This window comes from Rhipicephalus microplus, chromosome 5 (genome assembly GCF_043290135.1).
Source record: "Rhipicephalus microplus isolate Deutch F79 chromosome 5, USDA_Rmic, whole genome shotgun sequence".
NCBI classification, from domain to species: Eukaryota; Metazoa; Arthropoda; class Arachnida; order Ixodida; family Ixodidae; genus Rhipicephalus; species Rhipicephalus microplus.
The window spans coordinates 222,974,041-222,985,249 of NC_134704.1; the positions used below are offsets into that span (position 1 = coordinate 222,974,041).

Genomic DNA, 11,209 nt, shown 5'->3' on the forward strand with positions numbered 1-11,209 from the left:
ACACTGTTTCGTTCACAATTACGATATTTGCTTGACCTCACAGTTTCTCACCAACTTATTACAGTACAGAACGCTGTATCTCGCTAAATGACATCGTTCTTTAAGGTTTCACGATACTTGCATGCGCTTTAACGAGAATATCACAATAAAGCAGTTTCGCACTTGTAACGGCACAAGACGCAGTATCTGGCTAGTTCATGCCATTTTGTGTGCTTTCCCAATGTTTCACCTATCGCACTTTCGTACTCGCAATAAAACAACACTATCTCGTTAGATGACATCGTGTTTGGTGGTTTCACGACGCTACCTAGCTCAAACTAACCTAACCTTCGCACTTCTATCGTTAGAAAACGTTTTATTCGCTACTTTACATTGTTTTTTACAAGATTACGACGGTTTCATGCGCTTTCACATTAGATATCGCAGTTCCCGACTTGTAATGGTGAAAAACACAGCATCTCACTAAGTGACATTGTTTAATTCGGTTTTAGCGCGGTTCATATCTTAACCTAACCTAACCTAACCTAACCCAACCTAACCTAACCTTACCTAACCCAACCTAACCTAACCTAACCTAACCAAACCTTACCTAACATACCCTAACCTAACCTAACCTAACCTAACGACGTTTGCAAGCGCTTTCACATTAGATATCGCAGTTCCCGACTTGTAATGGTGAAAAACACTGCATCTCACTAAGTGACATTGTTTAATGCGGTTTTACGACGGTTCATATCTTAACCTAACCTAACATTCGCACTTGTATTAAAAACGCTCTATTACACTGTTTCGTTCACAATTACGATATTTGCATAACCTCACAGTTTTTCACCAACTTATTGCAGTACAGAACGCTGTATCTCGCTAAATGACATCGTTCTTTAAGGTTTCACGATGCTTGCATGCGCTTTAACGAGAATATCACAACATAGCAGTTTCGCACTTGTAACGGTACAACACGCAGTATTTGGCTTGTTCATGCCGTTTTGTGTGCTTTCACAACATTTCACCTATCGCAGTTCCGTACTCGCAATAAAACAACACTATCTCGTTAGATGACGTTGTTTTTGGTAGTTTCACGACGTTACCTAGCTTAAACTAACATAACTCAACCTAACATAACCTTCGCACTTCTATCGTTAGAAAACGTTTTACTCGCTACTTTACATTGCTTTCTACAACATTACGACGGTTTCAAGCGCTTTCACATTAGATATCACAGTTCCCAACTTGTAAAGGTGAAAAACACTGCATCTCACTAAGTGACATTGTTTAATGCGGTTTTACGACGGTTCATACCTTAACCTAACGTAACCTAACCAAACCTAACCTATCCTTACCTAACCTAACCTAACCTAACCTAACCCAACCCAACCCAACCTAACCTAACCTAACCTAAACTAGCCTAACCCAACCTAACCTAACCTAACCTAACCTAACCCAACCTAAGCCAACCCAACCCAACCCAACAACACCCAACCCAACCTAACCTAACGTAACCTAACCTAACCTAACCTAACGTAACCTAACCTAACCTAACCTAACGTAACCTAACCTAACCTAACCTAACCTAACCCAACCTAACCTAACCTAACCTAACCTAACCCAACTCAACCCAACCTAACCTAATCTAACCTAACCTAACCTAACCTAACCTAACCAAACCTAACCTAACCTAACCTAACCTAACCTAACCTAACGACGGTTGCAAGCGCTTTCACATTAGATATCGCAGTTCCCCACTTTTAATGGTGAAAAACACTGCATCTCACTAATTGACATTGTTTAATGCGGTTTTACGACGGTTCATATCTTAACCTATCCTAACATTCGCACTTGTATCTAAAAACGCTCTATTACACTGTTTTGTTCACAATTACGATATTTGCATAACCTCACAGTTTTTCACCAACTTATTGCAGTACAGAATGCTGTATCTCGCTAAATGACATTGTTCTTTAAGGTTTCACGATGCTTGCATGCGCTTTAACGAGAATATCACAATATAGCAGTTTCGCACTTGTAACGGTAGAACACGCAGTATTTGGCTTGTTCATGCCGTTTTGTGTGCTTTCACAACATTTCACCTATCACAGTTTAATACTCGCAATAAAACAACACTATCTCGTTAGATGACGTCGTTTTTGGTAGTTTCACGACGCTACCTAGCTTAAACTAACCTAACCTAACCTAACCTTCGCACTTCTATCGTTAGAAAACGTTTTACTCGCAACTTTACAATGTTTTCTACAAGATTACGACGTTTTCATGCGCTTTCACATTAGATATCGTAGTTCCCGACTTGTAATGTTGAAAAACACTACATCTCACTAAGTGACATTGTTTAATGCGGTTTTACGACGGTTCATACCTTAACCTAACGTAACCTAACCTAACCTAACCTAACCTTACCTAACCTAACCTAACCTAACCTAACCCAACCCAACCTAACCTAACCTAACCTAACCTAACCTAACCCAACCCAACCCAACCTAACCTAACCTAACCTAACCTAAACTAACCTAACCCAACCTAACCTAACCTAACCTAACCTAACCCAACTCAACCCAACCTAACCTAATCTAACCTAACCAAACCTAACCTAACCTAACCTAACCTAACCTAACCTAACCTAACCTAACCTAACGACGGTTGCAAGCGCTTTCACATTAGATATCGCAGTTCCCGACTTGTAATGGTGAAAAACACTGCATCTCACTAAGTGACATTGTTTAATGTGGTTTTTCGACGGTTCATATCTTAACCTAACCTAACATTCGCACTTGTATCTAAAAACGCTCTATTACACTGTTTTGTTCACAATTACGATATTTGCATAACCTCACAGTTTTTCACCAACTTATTGCAGTACAGAACGCTGTATTTCGCTAAATGACATTGTTCTTTAAGGTTTCACGATGCTTGCATGCGCTTTAACGAGAATATCACAATAAAGCAGTTTCGCACTTGTAACGGCACAAGACGCAGTATCTGGCTAGATCATGCCATTTTGTGTGCTTTCACAATATTTCACCTATCGCAGTTTCGTACTCGCAATAAAACAACACTATCTCGTTAGATGGCATCGTTTTTGGTGGTTTCACGACGCTACGTAGCTCAAACTAACCTAGCCTTCGCACTTCTATCGTTAGAAAACGTTTTATTCGCTACTTTACAATGTTTTATACAAGATTACGACGGTTTCATGCGCTTTCACATTAGATATCGCAGTTCCCGACTTGTAATGGTGAAAAACACAGCATCTCACTAAGTGACATTGTTTAATGCGGTTTTAGCGCGGTTCATATCTTAACCTAACCTAACCTAACCTAACCTAACCCAACCTAACCTAACCTTACCTAACCCAACCTAACCTAACCTAACCTAACCAAACCTTACCTAACATAACCTAACCTAACCTAACCTAACCTAATTTAACCAAACCTAACCTAACGTAACCTAACCTAACCTAACCTAACCTAACGACGTTTGCAAGCGCTTTCACATTAGATATCGCAGTTCCCGACTTGTAATGGTGAAAAACACTGCATCTCACTAAGTGACATTGTTTAATGCGGTTTTACGACGGTTCATATCTTAACCTAACCTAACATTCGTACTTGTATTGAAAAACGCTCTATTACACTGTTTCGTTCACAATTACGATATTTGCATAACCTCACAGTTTTTCACCATCTAATTGCAGTACAGAACGCTGTATCTCGCTAAATGACATCGTTCTTTAAGCTTTCACGATGCTTGCATGCGCTTTAACGAGAATATCACATTATAGCAGTTTCGCACTTGTAAAGGTACAACACGCAGTATCTGGCTTGTTCAAGCCGTTTTGTGTACTTTCACAACATTTCACCTATTGCAGTTTTGTACATGCAATAAAACAACACTATCTCGTTAGATGACGTCGTTTTTGGTAGTTTCACGACGCTACCTAGCTTAAACTAACCTAACCTAATCTAACCTTCGCACTTCTATCGTTAGAAAACATTTTACTCGCAACTTTACAATGTTTTCTACAAGATTACGACGGTTTCATGCGCTTTCACATTAGATATCGTAGTTCCCGACTTGTAATGTTGAAAAACATTACATCTCACTAAGTGACATTGTTTAATGCGGTTTTACGACGGTTGATATGTCAACCTAACCTAACATTCGCACTTGTATCTAAAGACGCTCAATTACACTGTTTCGTTCACAATTACGATATTTGCTTGACCTCACAGTTTCTCACCAACTTATTACAGTTCAGAACGCTGTATCTCGCTAAATGACATCGTTCTTTAAGGTTTCACGGTACTTGCATGCGCTTTAACGAGAATATCACAATAAAGCAGTTTCGCACTTGTAACGGCACAAGACGCAGTATCTGGCTAGATCATGCCATTTTGTGTGCTTTCACAATATTTCACCTATCGCAGTTTCGTACTCGCAATAAAACAACACTATCTCGTTAGATGGCATCGTTTTTGGTGGTTTCACGACGCTACGTAGCTCAAACTAACCTAACCTTCGCACTTCTATCGTTAGAAAACGTTTTATTCGCTACTTTACAATGTTTTATACAAGATTACGACGGTTTCATGCGCTTTCACATTAGATATCGCAGTTCCTGACTTGTAATGGTGAAAAACACAGCATCTCACTAAGTGACATTTGTTGTATTTGTCGCATACTGGGAAGCAGCCCCCGCTGCGGGGGAGCGTTAATTGAAAGACTCCGCGGCGAAGAGGGGGAGGAGGGGCAACTCGGAGGGACTCGTTTTCGGGTGGTTCGCGTGACGGGCAATGCGAAAGGAGCGAAGGGCGTCCTTGACATCTGTTTTTACCTACAAGCCTAGCCGTGAAGGGAAAAGGGGGTGAGGGCCACCATGACCCTTCTCGAACACGCGGAAAGCGTTTTGTCCATCTGTCCTTGAAGACCGTCGCACGTGCGGGGTGCGGAGGAAACTCTTTGACAATACTTGTGCTTCTCTGTTTGCTTTTCCTTTTTTTTTCTTCCACTCTCTACGACAGCGGTACATAGCGAACGAATAAACCAGTCTTCGTGATGCGTTCAAACTGAAAGGACGTGTTTTTTTCTCTGTCGTCGTCTCACTAGAAAAAGTCTGCCTCCCTGCTATTCCGCTACAACATTTTTTGGTGCCGAAACCCGGGAATTAGGGACCCAAAGATGGACATCGACAGGATGAAGCGCAAAAGGGCCGTGGTGCGAACGTCAACAACAAAGCTGCTCAATGACATCGCTACCATGGAGGACGACGCGTCACTCGGTGAGCTTGAAGAAAAGATCAACCTTCTCACCCTTAAGGAAGACTCACTCAAAGAGCTAGATCGGGAAATTGAGATTGGCGTAGAAGATGATGCATTAGAAGAGGAAATTGCATGCTCCGAGAACTACAAAGAAAAGATCAACGTAGCAAGGACTAAAGTACAGCTCATGCTACGTGAGCTTAGCTGCACTAACGCCGCATCAGTGAGCGCTTCGCTAGATCGCACCTCAAGTTCCTCAGATCAAAGAGAATCTAGCCGTAACATCCCGCAAGTAACCCCCACAGTAAAGCTGCCAAAACTAGAGATAGCAAAGTTCAACGGCGAGCTTCGACAGTGGCAAGGCTTTTGGAGTCAGTTCGACACGACAATAAACGCTAACCACCACCTGTCAAACGTGGACAAGTTCAAGTACCTGAACAGTTACTTAACAGGAAAAGCAGCGGCTGCTGTTGCGGGTCTTGATTTGTCCGACGGAAACTACGAAGTTGCTCTCTCGCTGTTAAAGGAAAGGTTCGGTCGTAAAGAAGCCATAATCGAGGATCACATGTCCAGACTGCTCAATATCAAGTCAGTGCGTGACTCGCGGAACCTCAGCCAACTTCGGAGCCTCGTTGACGAAGTAGAGAGAGGTGTACGGAGCCTCACTTCTCTTGGCGTCGGTGTCAGCACGTACGGAGCTCTGCTCCTGACAGTAGTAAAGAAGGCGGTGCCTGCGGACCTTCATCTCGAATACTGTCGACGAAAGGGCGCTACTACAGGAGGCAGTGAACTGGAGGCATTTGCGCATTTTTTGAGAGTCGAGGTAGAGGCACGGGAGATTATACAGCGGGCCGAAACACCAAGGGGCATGTGTGTAGAATCGTCTGTCGAAAACCGTAACAGCACCTTTAAAGCGGCGAGAATGTCTTCAGCCGCTGCACTGCATGCCATGACCAAGGAGAGAAAAGGGTGTCTGTTTTGTTCGTCAGGGTGCCACGAAAGCGGTGACTGCGATGCAGAGATGTCGGCAGCTGATAAAAGAGAGATGCTGAAGCGTGAGAATAGGTGTTTCCGCTGCACAGTAAAGGGGCACACGTCAAGAGAGTGCCGTAAGGCCAAATGGCTCAGGTGTGCCAACTGTAGCGGAAAACACCTCACGGCTATGTGTGATCCTGATTTCAGAGAATACCGTGGCAGTGGTGAACAGAATGCATCCTCTCCACCAGCGACAGGACAAGCCACAGTGCTAAAGTCTTCTCTAGGCTCAGAGGAGAAATTTATGTGCATGGAGGGGCATCAGTTTCTTCTGCAAACAGCACGAGCTTGGACAGTGGGACCGCACAAAAGTACGCTTGTCAGGCTTCTCCTAGATGGTGGCAGTCAAAGGACGTTCATCCATCGCAAGTTGTCTGAAAGACTGCAGTTGAACGTGCTTGGGGAAGAGGAACTTAAAATTTATGCCTTCGGCGACAAGTCCGCTATAACCCGCACTAAAGCGCGTCTGGTCGAGCTGTGGCTGCAAAGCCAGTACGACGGGAAAAGGGCGCGAGTGGAGGCCCTCGAAGTTCCCTGCATCTGCGCAGATATAATGGCTGCGCCTTTAAAGTCAGTTCTTCTGGAACTTTCGAAATTTGGCTTGCCAGTCGCGGACGTCGCGCAGGGTGACGGAAGTGAAAACATTGATCTTCTGATCGGCGCTGATCATTATTGGGAAATTGTCACGGGATCCACTAAGCGCCTAACCTCCAAGCTGATGGCAGTAGAAACTGCATTTGGGTGGACAGTCCAGGGCCAGGTAGGCGCAAAAGGGTCACCAGGAGTCTGTCCCTCTGTTGCTGGCGTAATGCGAGTAGCAGTGAGCGAACAAACTAACAAAGAAATATCAGCGCAGTTGAGGTCATTCTGGGAGCTCGAACACATTGGTATCAAGGAACACGAACCAGCTCGCCACCAAGACGCAATCCAACAGCACTACAAAGAAACCGTCAAATTTGAGCATGGGCGGTACACAGTGTCTTTCCCCTGGAAGCCTATGGTTGATGAGCTCGACGACAACTACGAGTGCGCCGCGAAGCGTCTTAGAGCCAACACGACGCGCCTTTTGAAGGGAGATTCCTTGATCGTGGAATATGACGCCGGCATCCGAGAATACATCGAAAAGGGCTATGCAGAGCCAGCCAACAAGCATTGCAGCGCTTCGGAAGGTCCGGTGTATTACATGCCACATCAAGCAGTTGTTCGACAAGAAAGCCTGACAACAAAAGTGAGGGTGGTGTTCGACGCATCATCAAGTGCCAAAGATCGCCTCTCACTGAATGATGTTTGGAAAGTGGTCCAAAACTTAATCCAGAGCTCATTGATTTGTTGATCAACTTCCGCACTTACAACATCGGCATCGTCGCGGATATTGAAAAGGCATTCCTTCAAATATCTCTGTCAGAGGGTGACCGGAACGCTGTGCGGTTTCTCTGGTATGCTGCCACTCCGAAGAAAGGTGAAGAACTTCCAGCGGTGGCGGCCTACCGGATGACGCGCGTTCCGTTCGGTGTTACATCCAGCCCATTCCTATTAGCCGCAACATTACGACACCATCTTGAAGGACTCCCAGAGCAGTATGCTGAGACTGCGAACATCCTGCGCAGCCATCTCTATGTTGACGACCTTGTGACAGGGGTCGACACCCTCGAACAGGGTAAAGTGCTATGCCAGGAATCAAGCGATATATTTTCTCAAGCAGGAATGCGGCTCCACAAGTGGATGTCTAACGACCACGATTTAGTCAACTTCATAGAGGATGGGAACGTGGCGAAGAGGAATGCAAATGCCGAACTTCCTGCAGCCACCAAGGTATTGGGAGTAGGTTGGAATGCTCATACAGATAACTTCGAGTACAATCTGACCTCACTTCTTGAATTCTTCACCACCAGAGCCGACAGCAAGAGATTCGTATTGCAAGTCTCAGCCAGAATTTTCGACCCCTTTGGGTTTATCGCTCCTACAACACTGTACGTAAAGACAATGTTCCAAAGGTTGTGGGAGTTGGGAGCGGGTTGGGACGACCCCTTGCCAGAATTGATGCAAGCGGAGTGGAAGTGCTGGTGTGAAGAGCTTCAATGCATCAAGGCGGTGTCCATTCCGAGGATCATCGCAAGGGATTTCCGAGATGAAAAGACAGAGAAGGTGTTGCACATTTTCTGCGATGCCAGCCCAAAGGCCTACGGTGCTGTCGGATACGTTGCATGCAAGTCTGCTCAAGGAATAATCAATATAAGCCTAATTATGGCCAAATCAAGAGTTGCCCCTTTGAAGCGCCTCTCGTTACCCCGACTAGAGCTGATGGGGGCCCTCATTGGTGCTCGACTGTGCCACTACGTTGCCAAGGCCTTGAACCTCCAGAATGCTGCTGCCATCCTTTGGACCGATTCCACAGTGGCTATGCACTGGATTAAAGGAAACGCTGCCAGATGGAAGCCCTTCGTGGCAAACCGAGTATCAGAGGTTCAGGCGCTGACTGATCCCGAGGATTGGAGGCACTGCCCAGGACTAGACAACCCCGCTGACCTAATCACTCGCGGTATCCTCCCATCAGCCTTGTTAGAAAGCGAATTGTGGTGGAGAGGACCACACTGGCTTCACAAGGATAAGACGCATTGGCCAACGACCGGTGAGCAGAGCCCAGGGGCAGTAGAATGTCACCTGGAAGAGCGAAAAGTGACGGTGATGCCCGTAATATCATCGCCGTTCGAGGCAGTGCTGAAAGTAGAGGAGTTCAGCTCATGCAGCAGAGTCGTGCGCTTAACTGCGTGGGTCCGCCGCTTTGTCAACAATTGCCGCCGCGGGAAAGAAAGGAAAGGTGGTCCGCTACGAGCTGAAGAGGTGATCGATGCTGAGAGGTACTGGTTGGCAACAACTCAAGGAGAAGCATTCAGTGACGACATTTCCAACTTGAAAGCCCAAAGACCACTGCACAAAGGCTCTCCTGTTCTGCCACTCAGTCCGTACCTTGACGGGGAAGGTCTCATGCGAGTTGGTGGACGCTTGCAATTCACCGACAACCACGAAGAGACTAAACATCCCATCATTCTACCTAGCACTCATCCCTTCACGCTACTGCTCATAAGGAAAGAGCACGTGAGAATGCTACACTCAGGGGTGCGCGACACCTTGGCGTCATTGCGAGAGTCGTATTGGATCATCCGAGGGCGCCAGGCCGTAAAAAAGGTTATCAAGCAGTGCCTCATCTGTCGCAAACAAAGTTGCCCTCAAGCCACGGAACCAGTGGCACCACTTCCAGCTGACAGAGTAACAGAAGGAAATCCGTTCGACACTGTCGGCATCGATTTCGCAGGACCTTTGATTTGTCAAGAGTCGCGCGGTGCCCGAAAATGTTACATCGCAATTTTAACCTGCGCTGTGACACGTGCCGTCCATCTTGAGCTCGTTAGCGACATGTCGACTACAGCCTTTCTCCTGGCTTTCAAGCGCTTCGTGGCTCGCAGGGGAATCTGCTCGACTATTTATTCGGACAACGCGCTAACCTTCAAGAGAGCAGCAAAAGATCTGAATGCAATGTTCACGCTACTAAAATCAGAGGAAATGCAGTCATACTTCGCCGGAAACCAGATCAGGTGGAAGTTTATTGTTGAAAGGGCAGCTTGGTGGGGCGGATTCTGGGAACGGTTGGTGCGATCGGTGAAGGTAGCGTTGCGCAAGGTGTTAGGTCGGAGCAGTTTAAGCTTTGAAGAACTCACAACTGTCTTGTACGAAGTCGAGGCCGTAATAAACTCACGCCCATTGACCTTCACCTACGATGATGCTCAAGAGCCAGAACCACTGTCGCCGGCGCACTTCCTCGTCGGAAGAAAGCTGACAACCCTTCCTCCACACCACCTGCCAGCCGAAATTCCGGGCGGTGACGCGCATATCTCACGACGCTGGAAGTACCGGTCTGCCATGGCTGAAGGATTCTGGAGACGGTGGCGGAGAGAGTACTTATTGGAGCTTCGATCGGCGCATCTGTCCCGGCCAACGACATCGAGTGACCTAAAGATAGACGATTTAGTTCTTTTAAAGGAAGATCATCTCAAACGACACATGTGGAAGATCGCCAGAATCAAGGAAACGTTCAAGGGCAGGGACGGCAGGGTGCGGGCCTGCAGTTTGAAACTAAGCGGGGGAACGGTGGTGAAACGACCAATACAGCTGCTTTATCCGCTAGAAGTCGACCGACAATGAGCTCAAGAGTTCGCTCATCCGGGGGAGGTTGTTGTATTTGTCGCATACTGGGAAGCAGCCCCCGCTGCGGGGGAGCGTTAATTGAAAGACTCCGCGGCGAAGAGGGGGAGGAGGGGCAACTCGGAGGGACTCGTTTTCGGGTGGTTCGCGTGACGGGCAATGCGAAAGGAGCGAAGGGCGTCCTTGACATCTGTTTTTACCTACAAGCCTAGCCGTGAAGGGAAAAGGGGGTGAGGGCCACCATGACCCTTCTCGAACACGCGGAAAGCGTTTTGTCCATCTGTCCTTGAAGACCGTCGCACGTGCGGGGTGCGGAGGAAACTCTTTGACAATACTTGTGCTTCTCTGTTTGCTTTTCCTTTTTTTTTCTTCCCCTCTCTACGACAGCGGTACATAGCGAACGAATAAACCAGTCTTCGTGATGCGTTCAAACTGAAAGGACGTGTTTTTTTCTCTGTCGTCGTCTCACTAGAAAAAGTCTGCCTCCCTGCTATTCCGCTACAACAACATTGTTTAATGCGGTTTTAGCGCGGTTCATATCTTAACCTAACCTAACCTAACCTAACCTAACCTAACCCAACCTAACCTAACCTTACCTAACCCAACCTAACCTAACCTAACCTAACCAAACCTTACCTAACATAACCTAACCTAACCTAACCTAACCTAACCAAACCTAACCTAACGTAACCTAACCTAACCTA

The 11,209-nt window shown here is 46.4% G+C and overlaps 2 protein-coding genes across 2 annotated transcripts; both read left to right on the top strand.

The window, feature by feature from the left end:
* The first annotated feature begins 5,190 nt into the window (after positions 1–5,190).
* LOC119169242 (uncharacterized) lies at positions 5,191–7,638 on the top strand. Its single transcript, XM_037420356.2, has one exon. The coding sequence runs from the start codon at positions 5,191–5,193 to the stop codon at positions 7,636–7,638; it is 2,448 nt and encodes an 815-aa protein (XP_037276253.2).
* A 158-nt stretch (positions 7,639–7,796) lies between these two features.
* LOC119169243 (uncharacterized) lies at positions 7,797–10,505 on the top strand. The gene has a single exon (XM_037420357.2). The coding sequence runs from the start codon at positions 7,797–7,799 to the stop codon at positions 10,503–10,505; it is 2,709 nt and encodes a 902-aa protein (XP_037276254.2).
* Positions 10,506–11,209: the final 704 nt, after the last annotated feature.

Coding starts and splice junctions, on each gene's coding strand:
- LOC119169242 (XM_037420356.2), top strand. CDS start 5,191: ATGGACATCGACAGGATGAAGCGCAAAAGGGCCGTGGTGCGAACGTCA.
- LOC119169243 (XM_037420357.2), top strand. CDS start 7,797: ATGACGCGCGTTCCGTTCGGTGTTACATCCAGCCCATTCCTATTAGCC.